The 15,152-nt window shown below is 31.9% G+C and overlaps 1 protein-coding gene across 1 annotated transcript; it reads left to right on the top strand.

The window, feature by feature from the left end:
- Nucleotides 1-13,967: 13,967 nt before the first annotated feature.
- On the top strand, nt 13,968-14,939 carry LOC123538038 (tripartite motif containing 13-like). The gene has a single exon (XM_045321995.2). The coding sequence runs from the start codon at nt 13,968-13,970 to the stop codon at nt 14,937-14,939; it is 972 nt and encodes a 323-aa protein (XP_045177930.2).
- The last annotated feature ends 213 nt before the right edge of the window (nt 14,940-15,152 follow it).

Here is a 15,152-nt window from a genome sequence, read left to right as displayed (position 1 = left end):
CCTCACGGCACAATCACAATAAAGTGCGCACATATCTTAAAAATATGCCATTTAATGAAGTAGTAGGAAATGAAAATTATTTACGATTTTTATACTCTTTAATGCCTTATGCATCAGGGCACGAATTTGGAATAGCACAAATGTATCCACAAAGTATCGAAATTTTGACTTGTTTACACCTACTACCACAGGGAGCCGTGTCCTACACACTAATGTCATCAAAATGCACTGGAGTATTTTATTCGTTTATTTCATAGCAAATCATGTTAAAATTGATACTGGATTTTGTATATGCATAAATGAGATCAAATAAACACAGGTATGGAACAAATGACGTGTTTAAAATAAATATTAAGCACATTTCATGTACCTGTACTTACGAACCAAACTAAAATAATGTTACAATAGTGTAAATTGTTTAAACATCATTTTCATGTGTACATTTATAGGTCTAAAATTTTACTGTTCTACCTTATGTTACAACATGGTGCAAGTCCACGGCTGCCTATTTATTATAAGTAACTTTAGTATTTTGAACGGTTAATGAAATGGCTATCTAAAACCTGACTTGAGTACATCTCGTTAATAACTGTTTAAAGTTTTTATGCAATCATGTTTTTTTTAACAAGAAATTGTTATTCTTATGTATTTATTATTATTTTGCTTTTATAACTAGTAACTGCAATTTATTGTGTATATTTCTTAGTTATGTATGTATGATATTTATGCTTTTCTAATTACAGTTCTGTCTACGATATTCAATTTACAGAATTTTGAATAAATCAAATTTATTTCTTTGTAATATTGATTAGGTAACAACCTTTAATGTCTATTTTATGTCTAATGTTTATCTTTGGTAATCTGACATCCCTTGATTTTGAAATTTGTCAACTGTCAAAATATTGGGGGCAGTAATGTTTACAAAACAACCCATCCTTCGCTCTAAAGGTAGATGACCTCTGCTTATGCACCATTGATAAAATTATTCTTCCAACACACTACCAATTTTAACAATGAATTACATACAAAACAGTGGTGTTCAGTCATTATACCTAGATTTTTTGTACTGCATAATATTAAAGTACATGTATTTTTTGTTTAAGAAATGATGCAAAACCATTATGTTAAAAAGTAGCACAGTGTCTAGTATTTTATGTTTTTCCAATGCTACTACTAGCTCCATGACGCATTTCAACTAAAACAAATGATACATATGGTATATACTGATAAACCTGTATTTTTATATACAAACTTAACTCGCTTTGAATGTTTAAAATCATGTTCATATGATGACTTGTAAATGTATTTATTCCAGGTTTATTAAATGATACATTTTTTTTGTGTTCCGTGTAGTAATTTGCTCGAGATTATCGTGCATACAAGGCTTATATACTCCAACTATTGGTTTTGTATTTATTCGAAGTCTTCGTATTGTGTTAAACTTTACGTACATAGAGATACCGTACCCTCCCTCCAACATCTACTTTAGAAATCATTTTTTTTTATTTTCCAGTACATTATGTTTAACAGTTTATTTTTACCCACAGTACTAGTATGTATCTTATTATAAAGAAACAAATAGTACTGTTGAATGGAATAGAATAATCGATGTACATTATTGGAAATAATACTATGGATGGTATTGGTAATAAGAATGATCAGTGATAGTCATTGAATTTAAAAATGACTGAAGTGTTTGTTTATAATAACTAGAAAAACAAACGATGGTTTGTTTATGTTGGACTATATAGAAGGAATAACGACAGTTATACTTTTATTACTGTGTTTATTTAATGCATTCTAAATGAGCATTGAAAGTGTTGACTCACGATTAGATTGAATGACACATAGTATTTTATAAACAGACTAAATGCTTTTTATACAAAACTTTGATTATTTGTCTTAAGATATAATGACACTGCTATTGATATATATGTTACGGTAATGAAATATTGTTATGTTATAATACACAATATCATATAATACAGACTGTTCCTATTCAAGCACAGTGTTTTTGTTGTTTTTTCTAAATAGGGGATAAATGATTTATTTCCGTTTGAGAAAATCGAATTAGGAAATAAATGAGCATAAGTATTCTGTATGTGACAAAACGCAAAAACCATGGGTATATACCTTTAAACAAGTGCAATGAAAATCACCAGTGCATTACTGATCATGTTCAAAATAATCTATTTTTAACACAAGGTCAACTGTGAATGAATATTTGATAGCTAATTATAGATCTGGAAAACCTACCCAAGTAAGATCATTTTGGAAAACAAACTGAGTATGAAGTATGAAAATTGAAATGTCTCTTTGTGCTTTTTGCGTTTAGTCGCTCAACATAGAAACAAAAAAAAACCTATTTATTCCTGAAGTGTCGAGTGTGGTAGGTTCTCGTCGGGTATGCCCGATACCGTATGGTTATTGATTATATGATAAAATGAAACACTTTGGAGTGAATATGACACATTCTTAAGTCAATTATTGCGTTCAATGTATATGTCAGTGTTATTCTAGAATCACGTTCACATATCTACACTTTAATATTGCAACAAATATGAGTTGAACTATCTGTGCAAATAGATACAACAGTCTCGAATCTACTTAAAAGGAATAGCACTATTAAACGTAATATCCAACGGCTATTGTCTGGGTATTGGAGGGCGTGATCCTATAAACGGTCAGTACTGCTTGGCCGTGTGGCCACTTGTGTGATAGTATTGGAGGGCGTGATCCCATAAACGGTCAGTACTGCTTGGCCGTGTGGCCACTTGTGTGATAGTACTCTTCCACATGGGTCAATAACTAATTTTATCTTTCAATTGCTCTGATTATGAAATACTGAATATGAGTCAAATGTTCGGAGTTTTTAAACACTTACACTTGTATATATTAAATCATACATAACTTGTTCCTTGTGCACACATATAAAATCACCGGCGTCACGCGATTTACCACCCTCTGTAATAAGTTCCGTAAGTTTCACATCAGTGTATTGGTGTATTCAAAATGCTCCAACTTTGTCAAAATCAGGGGTACAAATAAAAATATTTTTAAAAATGATAACGAAACATAGACTGTTTAAGTGGTATGTTTTGTTGGATTTTTTTTTTTTTTTTTTTTTTTTTTTTTTGCTGAAATATAAACTAAAGGTCGAGTGAAGAAGATCGCATGTCGCAGATCATATGAACGTTTAAAATGGCACTGATGCCTCTGTTATGAAGTGTGTTTTGTTTTCTTTACGTTTTGTGTGTATTGTATGTTGTTGTTTTTTCTACCCGCAATTTGCAGGTTTTTTATGTAGAAACAACCTTAAGCTATAGGAAAATCTTTCATTACTTTTCACTATATAAGCTCACTATTGAATAATTGGTACCCTTGACGTCTTTTCAAAATATCATGTTTTCCACTAAAAACCAAAAAGTCATTTTAAGGACAATGATCGTTTCCATGTTAAGTAATGTTTTAATAGCATTACTCAAAGTACATGACAATCGTAATTAGTTCGATGAATGTTTGGGGTTTATGAAACTCAAATAAGAGAAAGCAAGTATTCCAATGGTTAAGATCTCAAAAATTCTCGATATGTCTTCTTCAGGAAACACCCCCACTCGATAATAAAAGTGCATTCTGGCAATCTGATTGAAATGGTGAATCGTACTTCAGCGGAAATAGCTCCAACAGTGAAGGAGTCGCTATTTTACTCAATATAGAAGAATCGCACAACATAATCAGTTTCAAAGAAATAGTTAAAGGACGACTTGTTGCCTTAGAATTAAATTATAAGGACCAAGATATAACAATAATCAATATATATATGGCCCGAATAAAGACTTTTTTTAAAATCACTTGAAGACTTTCTAATTGAAAACAATGAAAAAAACTTGATCATTGGGGAAGATCTTAATAGAGTATTAGATGTAACAAAAGACAAACGAAATGGAAGACTCGACACTCAACTAAAATCAAGAAATAAACTTAAAGCAATTATACAAGAATGTAGCCTATATGATATATGGCGACATATGAACAATTCATCCACCCAATTTACATGGAACTCAAACTCAACACCACGTATATATTGTGGACTCGAGTATTTCTTAATTTCTGAATACTTATGTACCTTATCAAATAACTGTTATATAAAGCCAGGCTTTAAGACCGGCCACTCATGTGTTAATCTGCGAATAAACTTTGACAAATGTAAACGAGGTCCAGGTCATTTTATGCTAAACAACAGTACTCTTTTAGGTGACGATTTTAAAACATTGATAAAAGACAATATTAACGAAAACATTAGACAAAAGTTTGAAGCTGAACCTGATATTTTATGGGAAATCATCAAATGTACTGTTAAAAATACGACAATTAAATATTCTACATACAAAAAGAAAATTGAAACAGATCATGAAAGTAAACTGATAAAAGAAATCGATAATTTAAATAAACAGGTACTTCAAGAAAATGAAGACATAAATAGAAAAACAGAATGAACTTGACTGTGAGAAAAAGTCAATGGTTTACTGATCAGATCAAAAGCTATACATATTGAAGGTAATGAAAAGAATTCTAATATTTCTCAAACATAGAGAAAAGACGTGCAGAAAATAAGAATATTACAAAATTAATAATTAATGGTAAAGAAATCACAAAAAAAATGATAAAATTTTAAAAGAAGAAATTAACTATTATAGAACTTTATACGAAAAACATGAACAAAGTCAAACAAATATAAACTTTTTGGATCTGAACATAGACAAACTATCAAATGATGAAATGGAAACATGTGAGGGATTATTGACGGAAAACGAGTGTAAACAAGCTTTACTTGATATGAAAAACAACAAAAGCCCTGGTTCCGACGGGCTAACAACAGAATTTTATAACCTCTATTGGAACGAAATAAAAATTTACCTCATAGACTCCTAACATTTCTCGTACAGAAAAGGCAAATTAACAGATTTACAAAAGCAAAGTATATTGACACTTCTACCAAAGACTGAAAAAGACAACTCATTACTTTCAAACTGGTGACCTATCAGTCTTTTAAATATATATTACAAAATTGCAACCAAAACTATTGCCAATAGAATTTAAAAAAAAATAGATAAAATTATTACTCATGAATAAACTGGTTTTATGAAAGGCCGCTATATTGGTGAATTTGTTCGCTTAATGTATGAAATCATTGAATATCTTAAAGTAAATAAACATCCTGGTCTAATCTTTTTTTCTGACTACCAAAAAATCGTTTGACAGCTTTAATCACGGCTTTATGATGCAATGTCTCCATCATTTCAACTTCGGACTGTTTTTAATTACATGGGTTAAATTATTCTACACCAAAAGGAACAGTGTAATAATAAAAAATGGCTACATGTCAGAAAGTTTTCCAATAAATAAAGGTGTTAGACAAGGATGTCCTCTTTTCTCTTCTCTGTTCATAATATGCATTAAATTACTGACAAATTTTATAGCAAAATATAATACAATAAAATGTATAACAATAGACAACACAGAAATTAAACAAACCTTGTTCGCAGATGATGCTACTTATGTAAATAACGGACAGAAAAAAATCTTTTGAACGACTTATTAAAATTATAAATGAATTGGGCAAAATATCCGGACTCACGCTTAATACAACGAAATCTATAGTTCTAAAGGCTGGTTCACTTAAACATAGTAACTTAAAATATGCTGAAAACATGAATTTCGTTTGGACTTCTAAACAAGCTAGAACTCTCGGAATGACAAAAGTATTTTTAAATTTTTATGGGACGGTAAAAATGAAAAAAATAAAGCGCAAAACAAATGATTATGATCTGGGAGGACTAAAACTCACAGACATTAAAGCTTTTCTATATTCAATCAAAGCATGTTGGGTTAAAAGAATAATTTCGAATGAAAATAACGGCTTTTGAAAATATTGTACAAGAAATTCCTTAAAAACTTTGGTGGCAATTTGATTTTCGAATGAAATTTACACACACAAGATATTGCTAAAATTTGCAAAAACCACACATTTTTGAAAAATATAGTAACTTCTTGGTTTACAATCATGAATTCTTCAAACACAAAAACAAAGTGAAAAAACACATAAAATCGAACAATTCCGACATTGAATTACAGCAAAATACAATTTATTGGGACAATTGGAACAGAAATGGAATAAAATATATTGATCAATTATTTGATTTCAGAACAAAAACGTTTTATAAGTTCGAAGAAGCAGAACGATAACTTAACTTGGAAAAAAGTGATTATCTCAAATACTACCAATTAGTTACAAAGATACCGAAAGTATCAATAGAAAACATCTCTGAAAACTTTCTGTACGGAAGTAAAACAAATATTCATATAGAAAAACTAAAAGTATGTAAAACACCCAACCAGTATCTTTATAAATTACAAGCAACCAATGTACATGTATCATATGAAAAACCAACTGCTACTGTGAAATTGGAAAAAAACTTTTGAAAATGAAAACCTAGATTGGAAGAATATTTTTAGCTTACCATTCCTTTCTACCAGTGATACTAATTTGCGTAGTTTTCAATACAAATTTCTAATGCGCCTGTTGCCTACAAATAAATATCTCTTTATCTGTAAGCTGGCCCCCAGTAACCTGTGTGACTTCTGCTGCATGAACACAGAAACGATTGAACACATAATATGGGAATGCCCAAAAGTACAAACCTTTTGGAATAATATACAAAATCTATTGACTACTAAATGAAACTGAATACCAAAGACATATGTTTCAGTGAAACACATAACAATAAGAAAAATGATGTTCTAAACTTTATTATAATATTATGTAAATATTTTATATTTAAATCTAAGTACAGCAAAAACATTCCAATGTTCGACTGCTTTGTACAATACTTGAAAACTAGGATAAAAATTGAAAAAGAAATCGCATTGATGCAAAACAAGTTAGATAGACATGAAGAAAAATGGTCAAAGTTCGCTGAAATATATTAGCTCACTAACCCCTAAAACTCTCATACACATATTGATTACTTGCTACTAAAACCAGGAAACCAGGAAACGATCATCCCTTATTCCTCACTTTTATTATTTTTTCATTAATAAAAATCAGAACTCCCAAGTGACATAACTTTTTTTTTTCTTTTCTTTTCCCTTCTTCTTCTTTTTCTTGCTTTCCCAAAATCTTTGCATAATATTCGTATTGAAACTGATATGATTTTGGTTTGAAACATGTTTAGTTTATCTTTGGCTGTTTATACCATTGACATTATGTATGAATTTGTGTGTCATATGTATGTTATGCAAAGGAAAATAAACGGGGTTACCCAGCGGGGGCCTAAAAAAATGTCTATCTTATGCTATATTTTATCAAAATAAAATTTATTACATTTTAGGATGAAATGGTAAACATATTGAAAAAATCTGATTTTGTGGGGCCGTGTCCTACACAGATTACTTTGAACCGCTTCGATACAGCTATACAAACCAGAAAGTTTAATGTTATGTATCCTATAATTATCAAAGACATATTTACACCTGTAAAATATAAATACTCAAACTTCCCTGGAAGTAGAAAATCTTCATGTCCTACAAGATTGTTGTGGACAGCCCAACTGCTGGTTTTAACAGCAAATTAGCGTTGTTTTGGCCAAGATTTACAATTTCGGCGTCTTTGAATTTTAGGCATTTATAAAAAAATCCCTCCCATAACACAATTTTTCGGCATTTTTAGAGGTATAAACACATCATAAAATGCCTGAATGGTGACCGATTCACTCCCCGTTAGTTGTGTTGGTTAAGGATTGCAGAAAGCTGTAATAAATCACCACAAAAGAAATCTTACTTCATACTGTTAATCAGAAATACCATATAACATGCTCAGCCACCCATGTGCGCGCTTTATTGTGATATTGCCGTAAACGAATTAACGAAATTGCAATTTAATCTGCATAACCTGTGTAAATAACTTGATATTGGAGCCATTTTGACATTTTGCCAAATTCAAAAAAAATCTTCTAAATTTCTGGTAAACTTCAGAAACACTTAAGAACCTTATTTGTCAGCAAATAAGATTTCTGAGGTTTTTGTTTTGTAAGATACAGTATTCACAGAGAAGTTAGAATAACATAATAATGTGAACTTTCGTCGCAAATAACATCAGATATAAGCAGCTCCTAATATACTTATACCCGTAAAGAACGCAATTCCTATAATTAAACTCTTCTTTGAGACTGCAGAAACGTGAAAACTCTGAGAAAAGTGTTATTAGTGCACATTGGCTACAAAAAGGACAATTAAAAGACATACGTTAAATACAACTAGAAATATTCACATAGGACACCGATGCTCGACTGTTAATGAGCACATATATAGAACATAATATTATGTATATGAAATATAGCTATATCTGCCTCTTATTTTAAAGTTTTCTACGCAGTAACATGATTTTCCTAGGAGTGCAAAAGAAACATCAGTTCTGTGGAAACTTTCATCTTATTGTTTTTGCTCCGGATGTTTATCAGAATGTTTGTCGCCTTGAACTTCCTTTAAATCCATTGACTGCTGTGATCAATTTGAACAAGCCTTATGAAAATCTGATGGAGGAAACAAACAAGGTAAATATTCTCGGTCCAATAATTAATCCAGAGATCTTTCCTGAATGACAGCCTTATCATATGTAAAACTTAACGTAACAACAAGAACATCGCGCGCGGTGACCACGCTCGACAGTAAATGTTTGACATAAGACAATATGCAAGAAAAGAGTTATGGCTCTTGACTTTCTCATTCCCCTATTAATAATGAAAAACATCCATACAATTTCAAAGATGTAGTTTATGTACTGAAGAAAAGTGGAACTTCTAAAGAAAAAAGGCATTGATACTGATAAAATGCGAGAGGGAACGTAGACATTTTTCAAAGAGGTAATCATATATTGACCGCCGAGTTCAAACAAACTCTGATGGTATTTATGTTGGTCTTAACATCGACTTAACATTGACATTACTAACATCGAGGCTTCCAGGCGTTATTCCAAGCAGCGGGTGGACACATGGGTAGAATCAGCCAATATATGTTTTTGTGTTTATATGTTAGACAGACCAAGGACTCAAACAGAGATGAAACAGACACTGACCATGAAAATTTGATAAGGAGGTCAGAAAGCCAATTTAATATAAGAGACGCATTCTTGATATTGATTATGGTGAAGAGGTACAGAGTGCAAGTCCAAAAGAAAAACAGTTTATATTCTATTTAACGCACTTTTCGATAAACATATTTCCGACCATTTATACATTCATTAGACTTAAATAAGAAGTTATTATAAGTAGTCTGCGTTAATTACTGAATGGCTTGCAGTTCAATAGTCATAACGAGCCTTGAGCGGAAGTTTATTAGCCAGTAAGTCATTCAACAAATGTGACATGACATCAGACATGGCATTAGAAATTAGTTCTCATAGTTATAAGTTATAGATATAAACTTCTTGTTAGCTAGGTATGCTGCAATAAATATTCCGTAATTGTAAAAAGGTGAAAACTTTGAGAAGATGTTATAATTGCAATTTACCAACAAAGTAGAACAATAGACAGACTAGCACTAGGTTATTTCATAACAAAAATGAAGCTACATTTTCAGTCTAATTTTGATAAATCATGTCTGATTTTTTGTCTCTTTAAAACCTATATCGTTTCAATCTTGATTATCTATGGCAAATCATAGAAAATATCGTAAACGCTCGAAAGGACACATTTGCTATTTGATTCTCATAAGACTTGGTCAGAATATTTTTCTGTTTATAATTTGTATTAACGTCATTTTGGAAAAAGAACTAGGTCACTATAGCTAAACTATCAAAAACTTGATAATTGAACTAACTGTTTTACATGAAACATGGTCACAGTGTTCGTCTTCACAAAATATAGACCCAAAGATAACCTACGGTAATGACTAGGTCAGCTGACCCTAAAAGAAACCAATAGAAACAGATAGATATACAAGAAGTAATAATATCTAACATTTGTTAATTTATGATAATACTGCATTCGACATTGACAAAAGGAGGTGCAATAGTAGGTAATATTTTCTCATGTCATTTCTTCAGACTTCAAATGTAATTTGCAGTTTATTTTTTTCATTGAAATAACCCCAGCAATGAAGACAGACGAATTCTTTTGGCATCGGCCAGTCAAGCTGTTAAGTTTGAAAATCATGATGAATTTTCAGGGAACAAATAATGAAACAGAGCACGCAATTTTATCTTTCATTCACTTTGCGCCAACATGTTGCCAAAACGAAATAATTGGAATTGAGAATTTTTTGTGAAGGAAGTGTGGTATAAATCATTTCATTAACATGACAGTTATGGATAGCCTTAAACATTAGTAGTCTTTTTGAACATTTACCATGTTTATAGTTTGATTGTAAAACAAAATTGAGGAATTTTACTCGTTTTTGACATAACATATATAGTTACAAATTTACGTTAAATTTACTTAAAGACCTGCTCCAGTCCTACCTTTTAACTTTAAATTGTCACTGAAAAAGCATGAAAATCCTGACATAGAGCCTATTTCATATAAAATTCTATATAAAATACCAGTCCTGTGGTTTTGCGTGCTAAAGTGTGGCGCGTGACTGTTATCTGTTACCTATTGTAATCAAGGGTTGCATACACACAATGAATTTGAATAGCTGCGGAGCAGGGCTTAAAATACCAGTTGACGTGATAAAGTGATATTGCAATGAGGTGTCAATGATTAGTTATTGACACACTTCCGTGACAAGGTCATGTGGCAATACACACATTAAAAAGGCAGTTTAATGCAAGGATTGAGCATTCTAGCCATAATTGCATATATGTTTTACGATAGCCATCACTGTATTTGGGATGCCATTAAGACTGCTGTATATACTGAAATTATATCAAACAAATAACGTTAATATATACATGTACAATGTGTTTCCAATAATGAATACTGACTCAAATCCGCAAATTCCCTACTTTTATATCTCATAAATGACGTACACTTAAGAGGATTCATATCACCATTCAAAAGCGTATGAAATATACATTACTCTCTGTACTTTATTGCTATCAGTCTACCTTAGCCCGATTATATCAATATATCAAAATATATAATGCTGTTTTATGATATCTGCAAATTTATAACCTTCCAAAAGTAATGGGAATATGAATATAATTATGTTTCTTTCTTTGTTTGTTTCGTTGGACCGACACGATAATAGGCAACCTTCATGCTATTCGTGGTAGAGTACTGGTGGACACCGGATGCCGCTCAACACGGGCAGGCACCTGGGTTGAACCACTGACCTTCCTTAACGAATTCCACAGTACAAGCGAGGCTTTTTACCGACAGCGATGCGAGGAATGTGATTCGAAGTCAGCGATCACTGTTAAGAAGGAGATAAATAAACATTATTCTAGAAATATTCTTGAATTAAGAAGTCCTCTTTCTCTTTCTTTTTCTTCATTACGTCAGGTCGAAATAAATACTACGAAGAAGCTGCAGAGAGGTAACATCTGGAGAAAGTTTCTGAAACTTAAGGACAAACCGAGATTACATCTATTTAAGTTAGAGGCACCTTTCAAAATAAAGCAACAAAAAACAGGCAAAATGAATGTTTTAAATGATCGAGTTCCTCATGTGGCTATTTATAATATCTCCATCATTGCCACATATCATTGTACCAAATTCCGTTTAATTCTCTTCAGTGGATTCTGGATTTTGTCTGAAACATTATTAAAGGAGGATAGATGAGAAAAAAAACTGATGGAATGGCAACACAGAAAAGTTCTATTTAAGCTAGTTTAAATTACTTTTGGTTGTATGATAAATTCAAACTTTGCTTCTGCATTCATACCTGATATAGTTGAGGTCAGTGTGTATATCAACATTGTTTGCAAGTCATTCTTTAAATTATTATATATTAAGTAATATATGAGTTCCGCTTAAGCAGATGCTGAGGGGAGGTTTGTAGCACATTGCATTACCACTCATGAACAAGTGAAACCAGGCTCGTTTTGATATAATGGACGGTCGCGGAAATGCAATCTACCGTCCATGTCCTTGAGACCCGAGTTAGCATATCTGAACATATCTCAACATATCTCAACATTTACACTTAATACAAGTACCAAACTGAAATGTTTAGAGACACCGACAGATGTTAAAAATAAATTATGGTTATGAAGATTAAATCTATAATTTTAAACTATTCAAACTTTGCGGAGGCCAAAGAAAATAATTGCATATACTTGTTTATTTTTATAAGCACACTCGTTTTCTTTTTACATTGATATGATTGATTCATTGTTGCTTACATTAAGGACGCTCGCTACAGTTTCGTAATTTTTTTCTCAATAATAAATTTTGATGAAATGTTTTGTATCAAAAGATCATGTTATGATGTATTGAAAAATGAAATAGAAATACTAGGTCACTAGCTTTGGTTCAATTAGCCCCTAGATATGGTGCTATTTTTAACATTTTTCAAAATTTCTATAATCTTAAAATATATTTCAGTAAAGTACAATAATTAGCATAAATTTGATATCTAAGCATTTTTATAACGGAAAACAATATATCTGTTTGAAACATGCTCAGAGAAATCACAATAAAATGATTTTGTAAAGAAAAGAATACTTTTTCAGCAGACCTAAGGGCTATTGTTGCATGTTTTTTGTCAATTTTAAGTTGGTACTTCTGCTATTTTATCGAGTTTCACATAATAGAATTTAATCAAACTCTGCACATACCTTTGGTTATGTATAGCTATTCTAAAACAAAAAGAAAATTGATAGGTCACTATATTAGATTTCCCTTAAATCAAATTACAACGACGTGGGGTGTGGCGGGCATTTATACAACGCAGGTTGGTACCAAATACTCCTTCAGTGTTTTAGCAAATGACTTAGAGATATATCAAATTATCAAACGGCAGATTTCTTAATAAGCGTATTTTAAGGTGTTTCTGAAGCATTTTTATGTCATAGAACGATAAAGTTTCCGCCTTTCTCCGAACAAAACCTATAGTTTACGAATACGGATGTACGGTATAGGTAAGGTACGGGATTAGAAACAGCTGTGACTCAATGCAGAGTTGGAGCGCCGGTATAAATTACAGACTCCAGTATTTGTCGGATTGAAGCAATTTGAACTAAAAGTACTTTAAATGTATATATTTTGTAACCCTGATGATACTTACCCTAACCTTTAGTCAGTATATTATACATATATATTAAATGCATGCGAACATACAATAATTTGGGAATTTTTGTCGTACGCGACATTAGATAATCACTTCCGGTTATGCGCAGAAGACCGCTCTAACTCTGCAATGAGCTACATCGATTAGAAACACAACCAAATTGGCACGGTGTTGGGGTAAATATCGACCCGTCTGGAAAAACTGTAGCGAGCGCCTTTAAATAAACGACAACTTTTCAACATACGGTGGCTATTGCAGTTCCAAATATTTAAACGCACGCTTTTCCTGTACAATATCTAGTAAAACCCACGTTTTCCATGCGCCGAAGTGACGAATGTTTACAATCTTTACCTAGTCATTCAGTGTTTCACTCCTATTAAATATTTGTCCTGTAATGTTACTATTAATGTAAAGTAATCACTAGTTTCACCGAAACCGAAAGTTCAAAAAATCATTCATCCTTTAAACGTTTCCTGATAATATTTTGACGCATACTAACACATTAATTAGGAAATAAATGTGAATATCGATTTAAAGTATAATGGAAACATGTCTTAATACCAGTAAAATAATATCAAAAAAGAAAGTTGGATATTTATTTTACACTGTAGTCACCGACAGAATGAATGTAAAAAGCTGAATTGCAACATAACGCATTGGAAAGACAAGTAAAAGTGATGTGATTCATATTTTAAGAAAAGAAAGTAGTAAAAATAGTACCAGATATACTTAAGAAAATGGATAATAAAACAGAACATGTTAAGAAAGTTGTTATTAATGGACAACATGTGAATGACTTTAATTGTGCAATTTGCCACGAAGTGTTTGAAAACCCTAGATATTTACAGTGTAATCACTCATTCTGTCTCAAGTGTATTATTCGCTATATCAGGGAAAAACGGCGTGAAAACTGTTTCGCAACGAATTTCTACTGTCCATTATGTCGACAAAATATATGCATTTCATTGAAGCGTCTGAAAAATGTAATATACTTGGACAAAGTTGAAGAGGATGACGTGAAAAACATATTTCCCAAAAACATAGCACTTGCAAATGCTACGGAGAATTTAAACATTGAACTGGAATTCTGTACAGAACATCCGAACAAAGTCTACGAATACTTCTGTAAGGATCATGGAATTTTATGCTGCAGTAAGTGTATTTTTAAATCACATCGTAACTGCAAACGTGTCATTGATATAGATGAGTGTGATCAGCAAACATTCGGAACTCTTTTGTATGACTCGCAGTTTGCAAGTTACAAGATTGCTTCTCTAGAAAGCACAAGACAGAAGACATGCAGTTCTTTAGAAAGATTGAAATCAGATGTAATAGATGTTATCACGAAGACCCAAGATAAGGTGAACGAGATTGCACATGACGAAATTAAAAAAGCTAAACAGCAGTATGATCCACCGCCAAAAGCAGTTCCTTACGGATTCGCGTGCAATAGGCGAGTTTTTATTTCAGAAATACAAAAGACATCAACAAGAAACACCGATTTCAACAAAAATAATATAACCAATAGTTTAGAAGCAAAATTAGCAATGCATGTACATGATGTCAGAGCTAGCATCAAGAGGAAGGTTGATTCTGCAGGGTTCGATAGCTGTGCGGCTACGGTAGCAAAGCGTCCGATGCAAATTAACGGTAGAGTGTCCAGATATACTGAATTGAAACGAAAAAGCCTTCTACGTATTTGCGATTAAAACCCTAATAAAAATGATAAAACTGTTAACAGTGATAAAACTATGTTTCATTTGAAACGCATTACGCGTTCGCAAATTGATACAGAAATTCTCCATTACGAATTACACATTGCGATGGTCAATAACATGAACACTATCTCTCAGACTCAAACGAATTCGAAGGAACACATAGAAAAGTTATATTTAAAAACAGATATGAACCAAATCGAAGAA

Source organism: Mercenaria mercenaria, chromosome 18, assembly GCF_021730395.1.
Source record: "Mercenaria mercenaria strain notata chromosome 18, MADL_Memer_1, whole genome shotgun sequence".
Taxonomy (NCBI): Eukaryota; Metazoa; Mollusca; class Bivalvia; order Venerida; family Veneridae; genus Mercenaria; species Mercenaria mercenaria.
Note: the sequence above shows the minus strand (reverse complement) of the source record. Positions and strands in the feature narration are given on the sequence as shown.

Coding starts and splice junctions, on each gene's coding strand:
- LOC123538038 (XM_045321995.2), top strand. CDS start 13,968: ATGGATAATAAAACAGAACATGTTAAGAAAGTTGTTATTAATGGACAA.